Here is a 24965-nt window from a genome sequence, read left to right as displayed (position 1 = left end):
TATAGTTGTGAACTGAGATTGTGATAGGAGATAACGTAAAAGTTGTGTAAATGAAATTTCATTACAACTGTGTAGTCATAGAAGTTTTGGACTCTGGAGCAATGGAAAAATGTTTGTGTAGTCTAACAACTCCAAATATACTATGTTCTAGAGTCTTGTGTGCATCAGAGTAAGTAGAGAGGTGATGCAGTGACTGCAGTTGCTTCAGTTGGTCAGGTCTAGGTTCAGCAATGCAATGTGCCTTAAAAAATAAGGTCAGCTCACTACCTGAATATGCAGAATGACCAGGTTTTTCCACCAGTGGATTTTTGTTTCTGATAACATGGGCATATTCCAAGATGACAATGCCAGGCTAGCACAAATAGTGAATAGTGAGTGGTTTAGGGAGCATAAGACATAATTTTCACCCATGGATTGGCCAGCGAACAAAAAGTGTACTATATATCAGCATAAAAACGACTTAATCACACATTTTTGTATTTTGTATTTTATTATGAGGTTGATAAAAAAAAATATAAAAATATATATTTATTTTATTTATTTATTCATCGCTTACTTATTGCTGCATTTATGTTGGTCTGCTTATATTAGGCATGTCACTAATTAATACCAAGAATCATTTGTAAAATAAATCCTATTGAACCATTCTCTAAATAATTATTTATAAATATTGCGATTTTAAGCTAAGGGGCGTATATGTAATATAAGTAAAGATGAATAAATACACTTATTATTTAAGAAAACACAGGCGCCAGATGGTATTCAGAACGGCCAAAACTATGCACTAGGACCCAGGAGCCGCGGAGATGGGAAGCTCAAATATTCACAATGGGGATGTTTGGGTTGAAAGCTAGTAATGTCATAGTGACTGCGCGCGTGGAAGAAAATGCACAAGTTAGAAAACTCAAGGATATTCAGATGACGCTCCATACATGGAGGGAAACGATGAGAAAGGTGAGTAGACTGTAGCTATAGTTAACCTGCCACACAGAGCGTGATTTGTGGTTGCAATTGCAAAATCGTTTTAACAGGTGGCGTGAGGTCTCAGAAATCCAATTAGAAAGAATAGAGGGCAAGGTTTTCCTCCTAATCAGCTGTGGTTGTTCATTCATTTATCTTCTACCGCTTATCCGAACTACCTCGGGTCACGGGGAGCCTGTGCCTATCTCAGGCGTCATTGGGCATCAAGGCAGGATACACCCTGGACGGAGTGCCAACCCATCGCAGGGCACACACACACACTCTCATTCACTCACTAGGGACAATTTTCCAGAGATGCCAATCAACCTACCATGCATGTCTTTGGACCGGGGGAGGAAACCCCGAGGCACGGGGAGAACACACGCAACTTCACACACGCAACCCCGACTCTGGAGGTGTGAGGCGAACGTGCTAACCACTAAGCCACCGTGCCCCCCAGCTGTGGTTGTCTCTTATGCATTTCTGCATAAAGCACCTTGCTCACTTTGAAAATACAGTTAGCATAAACAGAGATTGGGCAAAAAAAAAGAAAATTCACAGTGTAAAGATTTTTGCTTTTGCTATTAGTTCCAAAAAGGGATATTTGCCTCAGGCAAAGTAAAACCAACATATTAAAACTTTGTGGGGTTTTTTCCAGTGCATTTTTATAAATCAAATTTTTGAACCTTGGACAGAAACCTATACTTCCTTTCAGACAATAAATCATATTTTTCTGTCCAATGGCAATTAGACACAATGGAAAACACTCCTCACATGAAGACAGAAAAAACTGTCACATGTACTGTAGGTACTGTCAAGCATTCTTTCTCTGGAATTCAGCCTAGCCTAGCTAGTTCATTTTCTTTGATAGAGTGAGTCTGTTTATATGAAGACTAGAGAGAGAGAAAGAAAAAAGTCCCCAAGGGAGCATGCATGTTATTCCAGCCTTTACTTTTAAACAATCCTGTTGCCACATTGATTATTTTCATAGGGAACTGGGGCCTATTTCCTTTTTTTTCTTTTTTCTTTTAAATAGTTTGAAGGGTTTTGTTAGAACTACTTGTTTTTGGTTTCAGGTGAATTTGAGTTAAATTCATTTGTACTACCACTAACAGCAGGGTCACTGCATATATCTTATCTTGTTTGTTTTACTTTTCTAGTTAAGAAACTAAATTAAGTGTGAATCATTAAACAACTAGTAGCAGATATCCAAGCAGGATAGATAACAGCATGTGAGGTTCATAGTGAGTGGCTTACATGAGTGTATCAGGTTGGCGTAAAGGGGAAAGGCTCTCCCTATGGAGCTATTTAAAGTGTGGGATTGTCTTTTTATTTGTAAAAGCAGTTCTGAATCATGTTTATTGTTTCCTTGGTCTTTTTTTCAGCATATGGAAGAGCTTATCTGGGTTAAGAACAAAGATATTTTCTCTTGTAAATTTCCTAATGACATGTGAATCAAATGTGAAGACTACTGCTTTAGTCTTAAATCTGCTATCTTTTATTTAGACAGGGAGTGATTGAATGTCTGGTGTTTTCTTGAATGTAGCACTAAAAGAAAGTGTGATTTCTGTATTGAACTAGCTGCAAGACTGGGCCTGTCACAATTCTTGCAAGCATGTCAGGTCTGCAGCTCAGCAAAAAGCATTCTGCACTAAGGCATTTGGCCTTAATACACTTAAATTAAGATTGATTTGAAAAAGTCAACTGAGGTACAACAAAAGTTGTTTGAATCCTATCATTTGTTGTTTATAAAACTGAGCAGCTTTGTTATATTTTGGGTGCTATACTGTGATCTTCTATTTTGCTTTTGATAGCTTTGTCTATTACACATGCCAACTGTGCCAATATGTAAATCCCTTACCACACCTTCAGTAAGTTCTGATTGTGCTAACATGCCCACACTTCTGTCACAGTGATACTCTGCCCTCTGATACTCTGCAAACCAAGAGCGCAGTGGACTAAAAGCATCAGCACTTTTTTAAATCAGGTTATACTTTTGCTTCAAGCTCTTGTTCAGCCTAACTGGATAATAAAGTCCACAATAGGCCTGCAGCTGCAGGGCGGGTCAGCATATCTCATGTGATTTATCAATACTGTTTCAGACAGGCTGATATGTAAGGCTACACTGAGGAACAATGATTCACTTAAACATCATTTTAAGGGTGTATTTGAAGGTGAGGCTAGAGGAAACATGCTGACTTTATAAGTGCCTGGTAACTTTGAGCCTTGTATGAACTACACAAATGATTTATGAATTTTTCTGTGAAGTGTTTGGCTCATTGCATAGCTGCTATGGCCTGGACACTTTCTAGACATTTCTTCTCAGCAGAAGCTTCCTCTCTGAGCTGATATATTAGTAGAGGGTAAGGGTCAAGACTGCACCCTAGTGAGGGGAATTCTGCTTTCTCTGACTTTGCTGAACACACACTCCCTTTGAGCTATTTTCTGTGTATATTTCCAGACAGAACCTCCAGTCTTTGTGCAGCCACAATGTTAAATGACTCTGTACAGACTTAATACTGTCAGTGGAACACTGAAGTTTTTCACAGTGGAAGAAGCAACGGCCAATATAAGGCATAGTTGCAGAGTGAACTCATAGGGGTTTGGACAATATGAAATATTAATTAGACTGACTGAATGAAAGCTCTTTTTGTCTAGGGATAGCTGACTCATAGCTGATAGATGGGTCACTAAATTCTGGAACCTGAAGGCCCCAGTGCCACTAAACACTGAAAACCTAAAAGCACTAGTTCTAGGATCCCTAAATTCTACATTCCTTCATCACCAGCTGATATCTCTTAACATATGTACATACCTAGGCAAGAAAATAGAAAAAATATGTATGTACAAATTTTAAGATCTATTACACACACGCACAGAGTGTACAGTATATGTAAACTGTTCAGGCATAACATTATGACCATCTTTGTAATGTTGTGTTAATCCCCACTTTTGCTGCGAAAACAGCCCTGACCCATTGAGGCATGGACTCCACTAGTCCCCTGAAGGTGTGCTGTGATATCTGGCACCAAGATGTTAGCAACAGATCCTTTAATTCCTGTAAGTTGCGAGGTGGGGCCTCCATGGATCTGACTTGTTTGTTCTTCATATCCCACAGATATTCGATTGGATTGAGATCTGGGGAATTTGAAGGCCAATTAAATACCTTAAACTCGTTGTTGTGCTCCTCAAACCATTCCTGAACCATTTGTGTTTTGTGGCAGGGCACATTATCCTGCTGAATGAGGCCACAGCCATAAGCGAATACTGTTTCCATGAAGGAGTGTACCTGGTCTGCAACAATACTTAGGAAGGTGGTATGTGTAAAAGTAACATCCATATGGATGGCAGGTCCCAAGGTTTACCAGCAGAACATTGCCCAAAGCATCACACTGCCTTCACCGGCTTGCCTTCTTCCCATAGTGCATCCTGGTTTACCCAGTTATCCACATGATGTTAATAAAAGTGATTCATCAGATCAGGCCACCTTTTTCCATTGCTCCGCAGTCTAGTTGTGATTCAAACATGCCCATTTTTGCTGCTTTTGGAGTTGGACAGGTTTCAGCATGGACACCCTGACTGGTCTGCAGCTACACTGCCCCATTCACAACAAACTGTGATGCACTGTGTATTCTGACACCTTTCCATCAGAACCAGCATCTAAATCCAGAATACAGTGCAGTGGTATATAAGTGAATGCAATCAACCTTTCATTTACACATTTCACGGTGTAACACTTGATGGAAAGTGTGTGTGAGAATCGTACCACACTTCAATTTAATCATTCTGTGGTGTGGTTGTGATCCTTGGCAGTTCTGGATAAAATTGCCCATGAACTCTGACCAAGGCAAGGTTTGGGACTTGCAAGCATTGTAAAAAATTAACCTTTCTAAAAAGGTGCCTTTTATGATTGTGTCTTACATGAAGTGTTGTATTTGTATTTCTTAATACTACTACCAAGACCCTCACTACTGACTGAATAATGAATTGTTAATGTCTCCTATAAGGATTATTTTTCCTTACATGCTTGCATCCTCGATATGAATTTTTGCTATTCATTGCTTAGTCCTGTGCCGCCCCTTGACAACTGCTATGCAAGCAAGTTTATACCAACTTCCAATTTGAGGGTGTTTATACCGATGAAGGTTAATGAGGAAGAGTACAGTACAAAAAATGCAGTACACAAAAGACAATAAATAGTAAACAGTCACAGAAACAGCGCCGACCGACCAGTGTTAATACTGTATGTGTTAATATAGTATGTGCGAAATGGCTGAGTTATTGTTCAGTATGTGCAAAAACGGCTGAAATGTTGGGACAGTTTGTGCAAAAAACAGCAGACAAGGTGTGCAAAACAGCATGTAAACAGTTTGCTGGATTGTAAGCAGCATGTAAACAGTATGTTGTGTCAGTGTGTGTGTTTTGTGAGGGTCTATGCAGTCCATACAGATGATGTGTATGTTGTGCTCAGTACAGTACATTTCAGTTGTTGAGAAGTCTGATGGCTTGTGGGAAGAAACTGTTACACAGTCTGGTCGTGAGGGCCCGAATGCTTCGGTACCTTTTTCCAGATGGCAGGAGGGTGAAGAGTGTGTGTGAGGGGTGTGTGGGGTCATCCACAATGCTGTTGGCTTTGCGGATGCAGCGTGTGGTGTAAGTGACTGTGATAGAGGGAAGAGAGACCCCAATGATCTTCTCCGCTGTCCTCACAATCCGCTGCAGGGTCTTGCGTTCTGGGATGGTGCAGTTCCCGAACCAGACAGTGATGCAGCTGCTCAGGATGCTCTCAATGGTCCCTCTGTAGAACATGGTCAGGATGGGGGGAGGGAGATGTGCCTTCCTCAGCCTTCGTAGGAAGTAGAGACGCTGCTGGGCTTTCCTGGTGATGGCGCTGGTGTGGAGTGACCAGGTGAGGTTCTCCGCTAGATGAACACCAAGAAATTTGGTGCTCTTGACGATCTCCACAGATGATCCGTCGATGTTCAGCGGAGAGTAGTCACTCCGTGCTCTCCTGAAGTCCACAACCATCTCTTTAGTTTTATCCACAATATATCTATACTGTGCAATATAATAACTATTTGTAATCATGGTGCAAACAGGTAAGAGGAAGGATCATGCTCATAATTCTGCCACAGCACATGTACGTATAAATGGGATGAAATTTGTATCTCCAACCACAATGAGGCCTTCTACTAGCAATAGTAGCCTTAATAGTAATAGTAAGCCTTAGTAACCATGAAAGTGGGCACAGGCTCTCACAAAACGAGAAAAATTAGAAAAATCTCCAAAATCTTCCTTTTGAGACGGACTTGTATCAGCTCATACAGTGATACCAACAGCATGAAATGCAAACAGCAATAAATGCATCATTTCAAAAAGTCATCTCATTCTGATTCCATGAATATGGCAATGTGTTCACTGTTCTTCAATGGCCTTCCCAGTCACCAGATAAATCTGCTAGAACAGTTTTGTGATGTGAACATTTGAAATGGGAGATTGGCAGTGTGAAAGTGCACCTGGAAAATCTGAAGGAATTGTTTGATGCACTCATATCAGCATGGAGCAGAATTTCAGTAGAATGTTTCCAGCATCTAGCAGAATCCATGCCATGATGAACTGAGGCTGTTTTGAGAGCAAAGAGCAAAATAGTCTACCCTGAATGGGTATAGTGTTGCTAATAATGTATTGATGTAATTGTGCCATTTTAGAAAGGTTTATGCAGCCAAATCTGAGCCATAAAGCAGCCTTCAAAGTTAAACTAATTTACTGTTTCCATGGACAGGAAGTCACAGATATGCTGATCCCCTATAATTCAATTAGCAACAATAAATTGAAGTAGCGGTTTTCTTTTTCGGCCTTACATTGTTTCGGGGGAAATATTAGCCCACAATACAACATTGGATTAGTTCGTTGATGTTTTAAGTAATTTGTTTATGCACAACTCAACTCACAAGTTCACATCATAGCATCTCAGCTGGGGTTGGGGTCTGGACAATTTGCTGGTGCAGCTTAAGTTTGCTGGACAAATGACCTCATATTTGTCTCAAGAGTATACTGGTATCAAGTATTCATTTATACTTGATTGTTAGTATGAAGGATTAGTGGTGATGATGTGTTTTTTTTTTTTTGCCAAAGGATATTATTTTACAACTTTTTTGGATTCAAACTTGGTTCAATTTTGAAAACCTAAGCTCTGAAAGTCTTTCTTGTTTAGTATTTCTGATTGTTCTTGTTCATGCAGGGGCATGCATGTCCCGTGATATAGCTTTTGGGTTTTTCTTCATATCTCTGAGCAATAAAGTTCCTGACAATACACAATACAATACAAGTTCTACCAATTATAGCAAATGTAGCCTTACGCTCTACAGCAAATCCTCTTACATGTTTCTGGAAGTGGAAGAAAAGCAGAGAACAAATACCACTTTAATGCTGCTCTGATTATTATTCACCCTGTGATACTATGGTTATGTGGACTATAATTTATTCAACCTCAAAAATTTTTTTTGAAAAGCAAAACCTAAGAATAATATTAAACAAAAATGTATCAAAACCCTATATCCCTACAAATAACATCTCGGTTCAGAAGATTTTCTGTGAAGATTTTATGTCAAAATATCTAAATAATAAAGTTTTATTTATATAATTTCTCTTTGGGAATTACAGTGTGACAACAGCTTCTTTGGAGCTGTGCATGGCCTGACTACCAGTCTGATGGATGCTGTTGATTTGAACATGATATGAATTCAGTATGATATATTTTGTGTTGTATAGTTAGTAAGATTATAAAGTTAGAGTTACAATTACAATTTTCAGTTACAACTAAATGCTATCAGTCTATCTAGCAAGTTTGACCATAGTATCAGTCCCATCTAAAAACAACATTGTAGCTTTATTTGTTACCTGGATGAGTCAGAGTGACATGTTCCTGATAGTTTTGTAAGTAAAATGTGACTAAACGTCCTAGCATCCAAATTGATGTCACATGATATTGATGGTTATCACTGCTTTGTTATGTCCATCATATGGAGGCACACATCAGATTAGGGGGAAAAGCAAATATTCTGCAACAGCCAAAACATCTGTTATGCAGTAGCATTCTCGTATTTGATGGGGGATCCCATTTTGGATCCTCGTTATTGACTTTGGAGCAATAAAACAAGGTGTCATCTCAGAAATCTGATGCGCTATGAGGGAAAGCTATGGGGGATTACACGGAGAAACCCAACACTCAGCTTTGAGCCTTCATTTAGTGGTTTTTAATATGGATGGACTGCAGCTGTTGGGTTCATCTCCTGGGCTGGATTGTTTTTGGATTTCATTACAGTAGGCCTTGTTCTTTTGATGTGACACTTGTGACATTGTGTGTTTGAGAAGACATCCCTGATGAGGTTATGGGAGAAAATTCTTCTTCAATGTAATACTGATCAGTGTATGTCAGTTGGGGTAAAGTGTAGTGTTCAGTTACCATGCAGCTCTAGTATGATAATAAACACCAGTTTACATAATATTGAACAATATCTAAAGTTTGTTTTATGTAATGGACTAATTACAATTCAAAGATTTGTTCATGCTGAATGTCTTTTTTGGAAAAGGAATAATTCTCTTCACTAAGAAATTTGCCCTAGTAAGTACACTAACCGGCCACTTTATTAGGTACACCTGTCCAACTGCTTGTTAACGCAAATTTCTAATCAGCCAATCACATGGCAGAAACTCAGTGCATTTAGGTATGTAGACATGGTCAAGACGATCTGCTGCAGTTCAAACCGAGCGTCAGAATGGGGAAGAAAGGTGATTTAAGTGACTTTGAACGTGGCATGGATGTTGGTGCCAGACGGGCTGGTCTGAGTATTTCAGAAACTGCTGATCTACTGGGATTTTCACGCGCAACCATCTCTAGGGTTTACAGAGAATGGTCCGAAAAAGAGAAAATATCCAGTGAGCGACAGTTCTGTGGGCATAAATGCCTTGTTGATGCCAGAGGTCAGAGGAGAATGGCCAGACTGGTTCGAGCTGATAGAAAGGCAACAGTAACTCAAATAACCACTTGTTACAACCGAGGTATGCAGAAGAGCATATTTATATAAGAGTGGTAGTTATCTACTGTCTGACTGTTATTTGCATTATCTTACAGTGTCTCATATGTACCTACAACAAGACAGATCTGAACATGCCATCAGGAATATTTAACTGTGTAAAGAGCTGGAAAAGTGTCTGATGTCATGCTTTTAAAAGTAAAGAGATGGAGCCACTGATAGAAAGAGATTATCTGAGAGTGTGCTTGCTAGTGTGTACATATGGTGAGCCACAAGCATGAGTGTGCCCTGAAATATTTGACATGTCTAATCATGCTAGGTAGTCTTGAGGTTACTCTTTGTAGGCTGGTGGCTCATGCATTACATTCGACTGAGTGCATTGTGGCATGGGTAATCCAATAATAATAATCCCAGACACTAACAACCACCTTGCCCCCTACTCAGAAAGTTCAGGGATATAGTGGCATTCTGAATAGGGTATAAAATAACGACCGTATTAACACATAAATGAAAGGCATTTCTAGCTGATCAGGCATAGCTCAGAACTATTATTTAGTCTTGAGGGGGAGGTGTGCATGTTTACACAAGGTTTGTCTTAGGTTCCTGATCCATTAGGATTGCAAATGGGGGATTGTGTGCCTCCCCTGGCTAAGCACACACACACCCTCCCCCTACAGATACATCAGAGCAAATAGGGAGGGTAAATTCCCCTGTTTGCTATCCTCAGACATCTTTGAATCAGAGGAAGAGAGGGAGTGGGAGAGTGGGAGGAACTGTAAGAAAGAAAGGTGATAGCAACACACCTACAATTAGTGTCTGACCCTAGTGCAGTTTGCAGTTATTTTGTCTAGTAATATTTAATTTACAGTGTCATTCTGGATGATTGTGTGACTTTCTTCAGTTTGGTAGAAGATGGTGGGTCTGGCTGACTCTACAATAAATGGTATGTTTCATTATTCCAGTATTAGTATTAATCAGTACTAGGACTGATGTACTACATGTTAGGGTCTTGCATGTAACTAAATGTCTTCTAATATAAAGTTGTTTCTACTACTGTAGTTTGAGCCAACCCAGTTTGAGGTTACACTATTTATGCATGTGTAAGCATAGCAAATATAGAATGTTTCACCTACTGTAGTTGTTTATTGCATTCTTGGGTTGTTCTCTGTGGTTCTCACTAGCAAGTGAATTGCTATTTCGATTTTGCTGCCTCTGTTTTTTTTAGGTGAAAGTTGTTGAACGCAGCATTTAGAAAGGTGTGGAATGTGCTCAGGTTCTTCAGCTATTGTACAAGTCTGAGAGTACCAGAGCACTTGGTCAGCTGTGGGGAAATCACATTTTCCTTCCTGAAACACAGCCTTCTATTCTAAAGTTAAATTTGTCAGCACAGCTTGTATAGGGCAGCTAGCAATGTTCTTTGAATGAGCGTGAAAAAGACAAAATGATAATCAGTTGTTTCCCTCAGAACTCAATGACACTGACTAACAGAGAACATTCTGGATTGTATGAAAGAAAACAGCAAACTCCTGTCCAATCAACAAACTTTGTGAATTATCTGGACTTGATTTGAAGCTTTGGTGTCCGTTTCTGTGTTCTCAGTACAGTGTTTTTGATGTAGTATATTATCAGAGAAGACCACATGTGTAGCTTTTGGGAGGAGAGGGCACATGCAGTCTTGTGTTTTCTTTGGCCCAGAAAGTGACTCTCCACAGGTGCAGCTGAAGATAAAGTTAAAAGCTGAGTAAAAAGAAGAGAAAAGCTCAGTATGTTTGATCTCTCCTACTGAGAAATATAGCTATGTGTATCATATGCATCCACTGCTTTGGTGTTGTTTAAGCTGGTGGTAACTAGCCTCAGAAGATCCTTTTTTAATGAAAATCTTAGAATGTCTCTGTAACCAGGTCAACTTTTGCCCCTCTGTGTAAATTAACCTGAACGTAACCCATTTCAAAAGTCATATGTCCTGATAGAGTTCATCTTCAGGGCAGTCAAAGTAGACTATTAGTTTTGTGAATACATAGGCCTTAGGCCAACAAGCCTGAATGGGAAGGTTTAAACATTGAAATACACACTTTCGCATTACATACACACAAGTGGGAATCTACCCTGAAGGCAGCTAAAGGGGACGATGGAAGGAAGAGCAGTGTTTTGCAATAGGTGAGGCAACAACAAACAAAGGCTTTCTGTGAGCTATTGTAATCTATGGACTGTGACAGTTTTAGTGACCATATTTCTAATAAATAAATTCAGGCAAAAGGGTGTGGATGCAGCATAATTTGTTTGTGTGGTTTGTAAACACTTCACCTTTCCCTTGGAGAAAACTGATGTTAGTTCACTGGACTTGAAAGGACTTGTGTTCTGAACTTTACAAATATATTTTTTTCTACAAGGTTGGTGTCAACAGCAAGTAATGTTAGATCAAATGTAACACTAGGGAAAATAAAAGAATGCTGCCTATCATCATGTTTGTTCTTTCAGTTTTTTAATCAGTTTAATCAGTCCAGTGTGCAGCTGTATGATGGAAACAGATCAGGCGTCTCTCTCCAAAATTCTTCCCATTCTTTATCTCATGCAAGCACTATGACACCCCTTACAATTATGAGCTCAGGAGTTTTTATTTTTTTTATTTTTTGCGGTATGTATTTTTAAAATTTTTTTTTTTTTTGAGTTTTGAGAATGACTAGCTTCTTGTGAAAAGTGTTTCCTTTTGCCTCCATATGGGGAAAGGTTTTTGTTACTAGCAGGAAAAACGTCAATACCACTAAGATCTTGAACAGAGCTTTGGATCTCTATTGGGTTCTAGGTTTGAAGCATGTTAAAAGTTAGGAGCCAAATAACCTTGTGTATAACTTTCCAATGACCATATTGAAGTACTCTTTTGGAATATAGAGTTAACAGTGAACTGTGCATCTTCACCTCACTCCAGCACAGAAAGCACTTAAAAATTAGACAGCCTTTAGTACTGTGAGAGTATATTAACCCTTCTATGGTGTTCGGGTCTGTGGGACCCATTTTCATAAACATCAGTAGTTTTGAAAAACTTTGCTTCCTTGTAAATTTGTTGATTTTTTTTTTCCACTCATAACTTGATTTAAATTTGATTTTCTTTTTTATTACATTTTATTAAAAAACAAACAAAAAACAAGTAGCACTTTAATTAAAAAATGTGATGTAATAAAGGTAAAGGGCAAATATTAACCATATATGCTGTTTATATTGCTTGTAATTGGGATGAAGTAAACATCTGTAGAGTATTTTAACATAAAATTTTTGATTGTGTTGAATTAAAACCCAAAAATGCAGCGGGTCCACCAGACCCACAAACACTGGCTGAGTAACAAAAATACGTACACCATACAAGGGTTAATTCTGAGTCACTAGTTTTCCACAGAGAGCTGTTTTACTTTGGTTTACTGAGGTTATTAAATGTTTGCAGACTAATTAACCCATGACTCTTACCCTGAACTTTGCCCCTTAGTGATGGAACTCTTGGTGACTGAACTGAATGTGTTGCTCAAGCTGCTAGACCATGAGACCCTGAGCTCTGCTACGGAGGAGAAGAAACGAGCTGTGAAGAACCTCCTAAAACAGCTGAAACCCTCAGGTGGTTATTGGTGAATAGAGAACACAACAAAAAGGTTATATTTTAATAAGAAAAGACATTAATCTTTCACATTAATGGACTCTTTATATAACACATTTAAATACGATTGTTCAGCTTATAGCCAGACATACAGTGGGTGAAAGGTCTACATATACCTGTCAAAATGGCAGTTTTTTAATTAAAAATATGAATCTAAGATAATAATGTCAAAACTTTTCCTGCATTTATTGTGACAGAAACTAATACAATAGACATATATGTTTTATTGAGAAAAAGCCATAACCTGGCATACATACCCCTTAACTTATGCTTAGGTAAAGCACCTTTTGCTTGTAAAACAGCATTCAGCCTTTTTGGGTAAGAGTCTACTAGCTTAGCACATCTAATTTAATTTCACGCTTACCTTCAAGAATGACCAAGATTTATCAAAACGTGATTTCCTGTGCCCAGGTTTTTGATAGGATTTAAATCTGGGCTCTGACTGGTCCATTCCAAAGATTGACAATCTTCTTCTGAAGACATATATTTATTGACTTGGATTTGTGCCTTGAGTCAGTCTAAAAGAGGCATGCAGGTGTTGTGTTAAAATAGATTGGTGTTTAAGCCATGATTTCCACTATGTTGACTAGAATCACAGACCCAGTTGAAGGGAAGCAACCCTAAGGTGTTCTTTGGTTGATGAGGATGATGATTTTTTTTTTTTTGTACCAAACATATCTTTTAGAATTATGCTCAAAGGGATGATCATAACACATTTTTGCACATTCTATATTTTAATTTAGATGATCTGTGTGTTTGTTTTTTTTCTTTCTTTTTTTTTTAAATGAAAAAGTACTTCTGTATAGCCACCTCATAGCTACCCAATCTATGTCGAGCTAGCCCATAAGTTATACCACAGACATGTAAAGAACACAGAAGACGTCACATGTATGGAGTGATCATGCAAGAGAGCACTTGCCAGATATTCCTTCAGATCTGTTAATGTTGCCATAGGCCATCTCCCTGGTAAGTTTATATAGATTAAATGGGAAGGTCAAAAATAAGGGAAGCTCATTATCTGTAAAATGATCTAAATTAGTTTCCATTAGATCAGGATACGGCCCTATTTTCATTATTTAATTTAACTTTTATAAAAAGTTGCACCCAAAAACAAATTAAACAAAATTAAGTGTTTTTATTATCTGAAAATGGCACATTTGTTTTCATTTGATTAAGTTAAATCACGCTTTTCTTTTGTCTCCTTTTACAATATTTTTAGTCACTGGACCAGAATACATGTACGTGAACACCTCTGTCTGCAGAAATGGCACTAGCTTTGTGGAAGCCCTTTTTGAGAACTTTGGTAAATAAAATTTGCATTGATGTGCATTTGACTCAGCATTCACTGTTGATGACATTATTATGCAGTAAAATTTGTACATATTCCTTTAACAGACTGCAATCTTAGTGAGCTGAAAGTAGAAGTAGAAGAACAGAAGAAAGACCCAATCCAATCAAACCAGTCTACATCTAAACCTGTAAGATGCCACCTTCTTTTTTTATTTTGCTTCAGCATTTGGCACTCTTCTAGAGACAATTTCAGTAATTCACTTTGAGCCACTTTTGTAAAAGTAATATAAAATGCTCAAGAACATGAGCCATCTTGAGCAACAAATATTTTCTTTTTTGCTAAATCTAATTTAAAAAAAAATTGTTTGTAAAGCTTTATTGTGGTTGAAATCCTTTCAATGTTGGAAAAAGCACAATTCAGAGTAAAATGAATAAAAGTAACTAAAAAGAGTAAGAGTATTTATGCATCTCATATCAGTATCATGTTCTGTGGATGTTTTGCAGAAATAAAATGTATAGTGAAAACAATGAAAAGCACCTATTAGGACTTTTGTCATTATGAATTCTGCTGACCAGCAAAACGTGGTTACCTCAACCGAGAGACAGACTTTGCTGTAAATTAAGTTGTGATTACATCATGACTTTGTTGTAATTGAAGCAGGTGGTTCTCTTTCATCATCTCATGTTCGAGATCCACCTATGGGAAGGGCATCCGTACCTGACCTCTGCAGAAGCATCCAATTGCACCAAGTCTGGCTTGACAGTCAGGAGCGCGTGCCCAATGGCAGGTAAGGTACAGTAACGCCCCTTACCCGAGTGCATAATGCACCTGCACGCGCTACCTTTCCTCAGTTAACATTCGTTCTCGTGACTTCTGCTATCCTACCTCACATCTCCCTGGTTTTTTGGACTGCACTTTTTGTCTTCAGGAGGACATATCATTTGATCAGCCTCCGCCGGACATACTCGTCCTCAGCCAGGTTAGCTTCACGAGCCGCCCACGCTCGCACCCCCTCCTTTATTCTTTTTTTTGCCTTTTTTTCTATGGCGCTTTCTAAAGACTGCCCGGCCGTGTGCGCTGCACTCATCACTGTGAGGGATTCCCGTCCCTTCTGCGTTGTCTGCACGGGTCTCAAGCATGCGCAAGAAGCTGTTGACCTCCTGGAGAACTGTAGCCATTGCCTGGCGCTCCCAAAAAAGCTCCTGCGCTCCTGCGCAGGCTCAAAACGGCCACTTCCCAGTGTGTCGACTTAGAGCTGTCCGACTCGGAGGGGGAAGAAGGCGATGCCGCTGCGCACCCGGGGGCCTCCTGCGGTGCGACTTCTTCTGACTGGGCCGACATGTGTCCTTCCCCGTTTGAGGATTTGCTACTGGCCGACAACCATTTCCCCGAAGGGCCGATGGTCACAGGGAGCGATTCGAGTTGTATCCCCGGTCAGGGGTTTTACTCTCACTATTTTCAGGGTCAATGTGAAAAAAAAACTATTTCACTCCCCACTCAGGAGGTCATATTCTTGGGTTTGGAGCTGAATTCCATTACAATGCGCACGCACCTGTCACGGAAGCGCATTTCTTCATTCATGAACTGTCTCTCGCCGTTCAGGGAAGGACCGCGGATACAGTATCGCACATGTCTCAGATTACAGGGTCTTATGGCTTCGGCTGTCCATGTCTTGCCTCTAGGTCTTCTGAGAATGAGGGCTTTCATGAAGTGGATTTTGTCCCTTCAATCTTTGCCGCTATGTCACGGTGACGTGCCCGTGCATGGCCGCGTTGCACCACTGGAGAGCTGCGGAGTTTTACGCACATGGGACCCCTCTCGGGGCGATCATGCTGCGGAAAGTGGTGACGACAGATGCCTCCTTGACAGGGTGGGGAGCCACACAAGAGGGCAGATCAGTGAACGTTGTGTGGCTGAACTCACTTCATTCAGCCCATATAAATTACTTGGAGCTCCTCACTGTGTTGAAAGCTCTACAGCATTTCAGCATGTGCTGGTGCGCTGCGACAATATGACAGCTGTAGCACATATCAACCGTCAAGGCGGCATGCGCTCCTCCAATCTTCACGCTCTGGCTCACAGGCTGTTGGTATGGAGCACACGGCATTTCCTGTCGTTACGGGCGACTCACGTCCCGGGCTTGTTGAACAGGGGTGCAGACCTTTTGTTGAGGGGGAACCCGCTCTACGGAGAGTGGCGGCTCCACCCTCAGATAGTGAGGCTGCATTGGGAGAGGTTCGCCCACTGTCCTATGTTCTTCTCGCTTCGGGACGAGGGCGCCCCCCTCGGCGTGGACGCTCTGGCTCATCTGTGACCCAGCGCGCTGCTCTATGCTTTCCCTCCACTCTGCCTGATATCCCCGACCCTGGCCAGGGCCACTGTGCAGGGTTTGTCTCTGATCCTCATAGCTCCCAGGTGGCCCAAGGCACCTTGGCTAGCGGAGATAATTCCTCTTCCATATGCAGAGCCTTGGCTCCTCCTATTGCGCACGGACCTCCTGGCCCAAGCGAACGGGGAAATCTTTCATCCTCACCCAGACAGGGTGGCTCTCTGGGCCTGGCCTGTGAGAGGGCGAATTTAAGCACTCTGGGGCTTCCCCCTTGTGTTATTGCCACAATTCAGAGTGCCAGGGCCTCTTCCACTAGTTCTCTCTCTATGATTGCAAATGGCATGTGTTTGAGGAGTGGTGCAAGGAGCACCAGCTAGTTTCATATCTGTGCTCAGTCCCTGATATTCTGGGCTTTTTGCAGGACCTTATTGATCATGGCAGAACCTTTTCGATGATCAAGGTCTATTTAGCGGCTATCGCTGCGGTGGGACAGCACACCCTTATCCGTAGATTTATGAAGGGTGCATGCCGCTCCCTGCCGGTCACCAGGTCTCTTCGTAGCCACGTGCTTCTAGGCCCGCACTCCTTTCAACCCCGTCTGCCCGGCCTGGTTATGCATGTTTCGAGCATATAGTCTTCCCCTCTCCGGACACCCAGGTTGGTCCATTCACATGTTTATAAACATGTTCCTTTTCCTGCAGGCAGCCCGCTTGTTGGACATCAGCGGGGTTCTAACATGCGTGTTACCACATGTCGTGTTTTTCTTTTTCTTCATTGCTGGGTTTTTTGCCCCGCGCAGTATGTTATGTCTGCTGCTTTGTGACGTGCCGAGCACCACCTTTTTGGCCGTCCTCTGGCTTACAGGGCCTCGCTGTGAGTGTATTGGGCAACCGGGGAGTTGTCTATATCTCCGATAGGTGGATCTCGAACACGAGATGATGAAAGAGAACAATAGGTTACTTTCGTAACCCCGGTTCTCTGAAACATCGAGTGGAGAGATCCACCAAGTTTGCCCTGTTTGCTGCACGAGAAGCGAATATGCTCACTGAGGAAAGGTAGCGCATGCAGGTGCATTATGCACTCGGGTAAGGGGCGTTACCTTACCTGCCATTGGGCACGCGCTCCTGTCTGTCAAGCCAGACTTGGTGCAATTGGATGCTTCTGCAGAGGTCAGGTACGGATGCCCTTCCCATAGGTGGATCTCTCCACTCGATGTTTCAGAGAACCGGGGTTACGAAAGTAACCTATTGTTTTTTGTTGTAATTGAAGCAGAAGGTTGTGAGAAGGGTGTCTGCTAAATGTTGGAAATGTAAATGCTTCTGGTAGAATTATTGCCCCTTGCTTTTTGACTAGATTACACCCGATTCAGCACCTCCACTACCTACCACACCACCTCCAGAGGACTACTATGAGGAGGCTGTACCTCTTAGCCCTGGTACTGTGCCAGAATACATAACCAGCCGCAGTGAGTTTTGCTTACCCAGAAATATTGCATGAAATTAAATAAACATTATCAGTCATATGGTTTAGGTCATGTAGTTTCTTGAATGCATGAACTAATGGTAAATCTAGGTAGCAATTTGTAATTATATTCATTAAGCAGTACATATACACCATATACTGGGTTAATACCATTTCATTACCTTTTAAGTGTAACACTTTTTTTTTACCACTTAATTTCTCTGTAATCTAGGTAGCTCCAGTCCTCCTAACTCTATTGAGGATGGATACTATGAAGACACAGACAACAACTGTCACAATGTCAGCATGAACCGGCAGCGCAAAAACTCATGTAATTGTGGATTATCTGTTTATTCTCAATAAAACACTATCTATAACTATCTATAATTATTTAAAACCTATCCCAGTTTTAACATCTAGTGCAGTCTTCAAAGTTATTTAGTTTTTTAAAAATGAAATTTGTTTTACTGATTTGTAATGAGTCTATAGACATTAGTGTGTCTTGTACTGTACTTTTCTGGTAGCCAGAAAATGTTTACAAGCAATGTTTGAGACAAGCCTCCCCTACACAGGAATGGCTTAGAAATTAAAACTGAATTTTCTTATTAACTATATTCCCTCCAACCTTGTGACTCACTCCAGACATTTTTTCCTCACAAAACTACATTTACATTCATAAGTTTGGAGCATGTATTTATCGATAATAGATTGTTTTCTGATTATAAATATTTGATTTCCAGATAATGATTCAGATGCTCTGAGCAGCTCCTATGAGTCATATGATGAAGAGGAGGAGGAAAGAAATCAGCGTCTAACTCACAAGTGGCCCTCAGAGGAGAACTCCATGGCCCCTGTAAGGGATTGCCGAATCTGTGCCTTTTTGCTGAAGAAGAAGCGCTTCGGTCAGTGGGCCAAACAACTAACAGTTATTCGTGAGAACAGACTTCAGGTAGGAAATGCTGAACTTTGCTTGTGTAATACTTTAACTGAAATTCCAGTTAGCACTAATGATTACTGCTAGCTTATATTGACTATTTTAGGATATTGCAAAGTCAGTCGAGAAACCTAATCCTGTGATCTTTTTTTATGAGCTATTGTAGCATTTTGGCATGGTTTTTGTGTTGGATGCTGCTTTATGTACACTTATTGATTTATTGAACTGTGACATTGCTGGTTTCTCTTTCCAGTGTTACAAAAGCTCCAAAGACCAATCTCCCTATATGGACCTGCCGCTTAATCTGTGCAATGTCATATATGTGCCTAAGGATGGAAGGAAGAAGAAGCACGAGCTTCGCTTCTCTCTGCCAGGTGGAGAGGCTCTGGTGTTGGCTGTACAAAGCAAAGAACAGGCTGAAAAGTGGCTGCGGGTGAGCATGTTTTTCTTCATGTCATTAAAAAGGACTTTTCAGGTCATACAATCGGAACTGTGTTTAACTGTGTATTAATAATACACATACAGCATAATATGCTGAATGCAGGCCAGAAATAATATTGCACAAGAAAGGATTCCTTTGGTGGAGACTCCTCATCTGTAGCCAAATCAATTCATATCCTAAATCTGCTGATGTGCTGCTTCTCTGTGTGGGGATGTAGGTGGTGCATGAAGTAAGCAGTCTGGGGAATACTTTAGACATCTCAGCTTCTCCAATGATCCCAAGAAAAAGGGAAAAAGAGCCAGAAAAGGACTTCTACAAGGTAGGGTTCTAGTGTGCTTCAATAAGCTTTGATTTGGCTTTTGGTGTATACATTGTTTATTCAATTTTTTTCACAGTCCTGGCTAAGAACCACACCCAAAGAATAACAATGAAGTCCTAAGAGTTATTTGTCTTAGTTATGCAATATCTTCCGAATCATGATTTTATTGAAACCACCATAAACAATCGAATAACAACCTTTCTCTATAAGATCTATTCTTGTTTATAGCAGCCTAAACATTTTATTGTCAATATTACATCTAATATTCAACATTTTATTGTGTTCAAGAATATGAGAATGTGTGCAGTTAGAGCTCTAATGTTAAATTCAATGTTGTGTGTTGGTGTGTAAGGTGACAGTGGCTGGGAGGTTAACTGCTCAGAAGATTCCATACAGAGTTAATGCGGGTGGCAGAGAGCGTTTATGTCCCTATGTACATGTTTGAGAGTATAGGAAGTATAAAATATCAAAGTATGGAAGATAGCGCTATTATTTTGCACCCCAGTTAACAATCTCTTTAGCTGATTCACTACTGTAGCCTTCAGCCATGCATTATTTTTTACCGTCTCTCTTTCTCAGTCAAAGACAATTTTTTCTAGACACACTGAGATGAGACATTTGAGTTTGCTTGTGCTTGTTCCTGATGAGTGTAGTTTAACTAGTGTGCATTTAACATGACATGATTTTGCCTTTTAGAGATTGTCGGGTGAGAAACATGCTTCAGATTCAGATAGCATCCCTAACGGAGAAGGTAGCCGAGATAGCCGGGAGAATGGTAAGTTGCTCTTTCTTTAAAAACTCTGCAATTAAATTTTACTTCTATTATTTTCAACTTTTAAATTATACATATACATAGTATGATTAAATAGCTTCTGGTAACACTTAGAATGGTATTACTTTACTTGCTTCAATTTGAGGGGTTGCTTCAGATGTATATGTACATCCCAAGAGCTCTGTATAAATTATAATTTTTTTTACAGCATCATTAAATTTTTCCTCTTGATAACATTATCAATTTATTTAGGCAAGCCAAAGCGGGTTGCTCTGTCAGAATTAACAGGCACGATGAGCAGAGCAGCAGGGCGCAAGATTACTAGGATCATTAGCTTTTCCAAAAGGAAGCCACCTCTACCTGGAGATTTGCAGTCCTCATCACTGGATGAGGACCCTCGTTGTGGTAAGAAGACTCAGTTATTCCTGTTAAACTATTCATAGCTGCTGTATTACTGAAATTCATTCAGTTATGATTCAATTCTCCACACTGTGCTTGACCTTTGATAACTAGGGATAATCTTGTGCATATCAGCGTTATCTTTTTAGGAACTATGTGTATATGAGTACACTTTGATCCTGTAGAAATACAAAAGCATAGAGCCAAAAGTAAGAAAAAAATCAAAAAATACTATTTAACAATAAAATGTAGAATGGCAACAGGTTATTAGGCTCATTAAAGTCCTTAGAGAGTACTGACAGTTTTTGAGGAAATAACGTCATTTAATAAAATAACACACTGTTTTGGGTAAGCAGAGAATAGTAATGGGGTATAAAACCATTAAGTTGTGTTTGTATACACATCTTTGCTTTATATATTATGTGTTTCTGGCAGGCTCTCTGAGTGTTTTGGTGAACAAGTGCTGGAAGGAACAGTGGTGCCGTGTAAGATGCGGCTCACTCCACCTTCACCAGGAGAAAGTTGATGTATGGCGGAGCCCACACACCTCTATTATCCTACGTGGCTGTGAAGTGGTGCCAGGCCTTGGGCCCAAGCACCCCTTCGCACTCAGAATACTAAGAGGTGGCACTGAGGTGGCAGTGTTGGAGGTACAGAGAGTTCCTGGAGGCAAATACTTTTATTTGAACCATCTCATATTATCACTTTCAGGAAAGGTCTGAGGTTCATTTGTCAGTTATTTATTGTGTCAGGCAAGCTGCTCAGAAGAAATGGGCCGTTGGCTAGGAGTTCTTCTAGCAGAAAGTGGTTCTGCTGATCCAGAGTGCTTGCATTATGACTACGTGGATGTGGAGACCATCGCCAATATTCGTACAGCTGCCCGTAACTCTTTTCTGTGAGTAACCAAAAAACATGTAAATAGATTCAATGAATCATTGATGAATTGTTGGAAACTGTCATTCACTGAGTGCTTAATTTTTCATTTCTGTTCAGATGGGCTACCTCCACAGAGTCGAGCACTTATGATGAGGTGCCTTATGAGGACACGCAGGTGTGTAAAATGTTATATTGAGCATGATTGTAGGCAGAGAATTCTCTTTGAAGTGTATGAAACCATATACCATCCCTCCCTGTCTGCAGCTGACTGAGGTCTCACAGCACAGCTCAGGCATATATCAAAATATGAAACCAGTTACCTGTTTTTCCAAGAAAAAATAGAAATTAGATGTATAAAAAAAGAAGAAAAGAACACCCATCTTATATGCCCTCAATCTCCCCTGAACATGTGCATGCATGTGATGGCTGCTGAACTTTTCGACAGAAACAGCCAAGTTCCTAATTTTCACTACACCAAAGACTGCTCTTAAAATCATAATCATTGACAATTTTCTTTTCTGATTTGTCATACAGCAGGAGAATGAGAGGCTGAAGAATGGATATTTATTAAAGCGCCGGTCTGCTAGTAGCGACAGAAGTATGGCCAAGCCACAGATCACCGTTAAGCGCCACGGCTCTAGTGAGTCATATCAACTATCTATGTACTGCTCTATTATTTTTATGAAATTTGTGAGTTTACATTCTCAGTGATTGTTTTGGATAGTTGTTATATATTGTATATAATTGCCAATGTTATTAAAGTATTGGTGTATGTTCCTGGAGGTTTCAGCTCTCTCATGGTCAGCAAAGGGTGACAAACTAAAGGGTGCAATATATGCTAAAATGCCTGGACCTAGGGAATTTTAACAAGCATACTCAAAGCTTCTTGTTCTCACCATTTTTCAAAGCAGTCAGAGAGCATTCCCACACTGTCACTTCAAAGACCTCTCCAGCATGGCCCAGGCAAATGATGCAACCTGAGATTTATAAGGCACTTGAGTCTGATATATGGCTTTCCCCACCCTGTGTCTTTGCCATTAACACCCTCATCATTGCCACAGCATTGTCACTTTTCCCTTCTCCCACACTTGTCTGCAACCTGAGATCTGGCCTTTTACCTTTCAGACGCGAATCAGTATGGAAGGTATGGGAAGACACGGGCTGAGGAGGATGCACGCCGCTACCTGAGTGAGAAAGAGGAGTTGGAAAAAGAGAAAGATCACATCAGGAATGCACTCGTGTTGCTGCGAAAGGAAAAACGAGAAGCCAAAGAGAGAATGAAGGTGGCAACAGGTGAACAAATAATTTAAGCTTTGCTTTACCTCAACAAATCACAACACGTGCAACTATTTTATTTGTGGTTTTGTGTAGCTTACAGATTTATAGTTTAATAAAGCAGAGTTGGGGAATATTACAATTTCAATGGATAGAAACATTCTGAAATTACAGAACCTGTTTATATTTATAAATAAATATGTTTCCTCCTAGAAATGGAATGGAAACTGAATCTGTAGCTCCATCTTCTGGCTGTAGTAAACAGAGTTACAAAGTATACTTGGAAAGCAAACAAAAACTTTTTTAAAGCTTTTACTCGGGTGAGAGGTAACTAACTAGTTTAACTAAGGCCATCTCATTCTGTTGACATGATTTATGCTGAATTTGAGACTTTAAGTTTTATTACTACTTTTAGTTAATAAGAAAGACAGTGCCACTGTATGCACATTTCCAATGACTGTTAATATCTTTTTCCCCTGAAGATGTAATAATAATAGTGTATTTGGTGTAGATAAACAACGGTTGGTACTTGAGGAATGTGTGGCCCAGCTGGAGGAGAGGTGCCAAATAAAGGAAAGTGAGCGTGTTGACTTGGAACTTAAACTCATCCAGGTTAAAGAGAATCTGAGAAAATCTCTTGTTGGTGGAGCTTTAGGAGCATCTGTAGTCACCAAACCATTAGGCAAGGTACAAAAACACAAACACTGTCTAAACTGCACTACCTTCAGAATTATGTCAAATCTACCTGCTCTAACTGATAATTTTATAAAAAAGGCTCCAAGAACTGAGGTACAATACACCGAGTCATTAATTCCTGTCAACTGTGCCTCTGAAATGAGAAAGCGCCCCCTATCCATCTATGCATCTACAAAGGGAAACGTTATGCAGAAAGCCAAGGTAAACAAACCTTTTTTCTGTAACGTAATTTAATCTGTATTAATCAAACAATGCAACACATGCAGCTTGTTGCATCTGTAAAGTGAGATTATATTTACACCCAGATTCCAACTGGATTTTAATATAAATAGTTAATCAGTAGAATCTTTTTTTTTTTTAGAGTTCTGAGAGAAGTGTCCAATATAAATTTGTATAATCACAGAGATAAATTAAATTCTTGTTATATTTGCAATTTTATTACAAAAGATGCATGACTCATTACCATTCTTTGAGACACAAATTATGTGGCTTTTGTTTCAGGAATGGGAATCTAAAAAAGGGAAGTGCTGAAGATTTCCTGGACTTTTTTGTGCACCTGAACACAAAAATCCGCAGCATCCTTTATGTGCAGCACTGGCAATACGAACATTATCATAGGAGAGAAACAGAAATATTTTCCTTTAAGTTTGATGCTTCACAGGCTATTTACATTAAATGTTGAATATGAAAGTGGGAGTTGATTGTTCTTAGAAAGTGGTAGTAAGGGTGGTATGTTGGTTAATGAGCATAATGAAGAAAGCTGTGTAAAATCACATGAATTTTGCATTTACTTATTCTCCTTTCAGATGACTGCTGTCTTCATTTATGTTTTGTATTTGTAAAAAAAAAATGGTGCTAATTATATTGTACCTTAATTTAGGCTGCAACACTAACAAGACATTTACAGATATTTTCACATTTCTCACTTTGTTTCCAAGACTACAATTTCAACAGGAATAACAATGGCACTTTATGGACTGTTCCTTATTCTACTTCCATGTCATTCATAATAAATTGCTCTAAAATACAGGTTCTTTTGGGTGTGATTCCACTGTTTTAATCATGTATGTTTACTCCAGAGGCAAGTATTAACTACTCATTACTAACAAAAAGTAAATGAGAAATTCCCAGTGCTTTATATTCAGTTATAAGAGGATACTGCTGAAGGTCCCTACCTTCAGACTTGAGATGAGACTGTGGAAGTTCCATGCTTTGCTTATCATTTAAAGGTATATTGAAAGTCTGTGTTTAAGCTTTGTATTCAACTTTTGCACACCAGTTATACACATGGATATACAACACCTGTTAAAAGGGTAAGGTTTTTGTCAATGTTTTCCAGCCACAATGTGAAATTAAAATCATACAAAAAGTTACAATAGCCTGGTTGCATCCCTTTGAAAACCTCATGTTCAAAAGTAGTCTGACACACTTATTCTGATTAACCCCAAATAAAGATAAGGCTGTTTCTGCAGGATTGTCTTCACATCTACTGGCTGCTGAAACCATAGCCTGCAAAAAGCTTACAAAACATG

The 24965-nt window shown here is 39.9% G+C and overlaps 1 protein-coding gene across 4 annotated transcripts; it reads left to right on the top strand.

The window, feature by feature from the left end:
- Nucleotides 1-807: 807 nt before the first annotated feature.
- afap1l1a (actin filament associated protein 1-like 1a) lies at nt 808-24462 on the top strand. Of its 4 annotated transcripts, XM_060885564.1 has the most exons (19): nt 9795-9939; nt 12475-12600; nt 13859-13942; nt 14035-14117; nt 17613-17724; nt 17953-18051; nt 18461-18669; nt 18908-19087; nt 19314-19415; nt 20112-20190; nt 20440-20592; nt 21022-21236; nt 21339-21481; nt 21580-21637; nt 21997-22102; nt 22588-22755; nt 23249-23424; nt 23512-23634; nt 23935-24462. In XM_060885564.1, exons 1-19 carry the CDS (start codon nt 9909-9911, stop codon nt 23962-23964), a joined length of 2277 nt encoding a protein of 758 aa, XP_060741547.1. In that variant the 5' UTR covers nt 9795-9908; the 3' UTR covers nt 23965-24462. The 4 variants fall into 4 exon arrangements, with proteins under 4 accessions (XP_060741546.1, XP_060741547.1, XP_060741545.1 ...); XM_060885563.1 differs by lacking the exon at nt 9795-9939 and adding an exon at nt 808-954 and having other exon boundaries at nt 23249-23634; XM_060885562.1 differs by having other exon boundaries at nt 23249-23634.
- The last annotated feature ends 503 nt before the right edge of the window (nt 24463-24965 follow it).

Source organism: Tachysurus vachellii, chromosome 13, assembly GCF_030014155.1.
Source record: "Tachysurus vachellii isolate PV-2020 chromosome 13, HZAU_Pvac_v1, whole genome shotgun sequence".
NCBI lineage: Eukaryota > Metazoa > Chordata > Actinopteri > Siluriformes > Bagridae > Tachysurus > Tachysurus vachellii.
Note: the sequence above shows the minus strand (reverse complement) of the source record. Positions and strands in the feature narration are given on the sequence as shown.

What these genes read in the sequence shown, in the direction of transcription:
- afap1l1a (XM_060885562.1), top strand. Translation starts at nt 9,909, where the DNA reads ATGGTGGGTCTGGCTGACTCTACAATAAATG. An exon ending in CAGAAAAGGACTTCTACAAG is followed by an intron (nt 19,416 to 20,111) that starts GTAGGGTTCTAG and finishes TTTGCCTTTTAG; the next exon opens with AGATTGTCGGGTGAGAAACA. An exon ending in GAGAATGAAGGTGGCAACAG is followed by an intron (nt 22,756 to 23,248) that starts GTGAACAAATAA and finishes TATTTGGTGTAG; the next exon opens with ATAAACAACGGTTGGTACTT.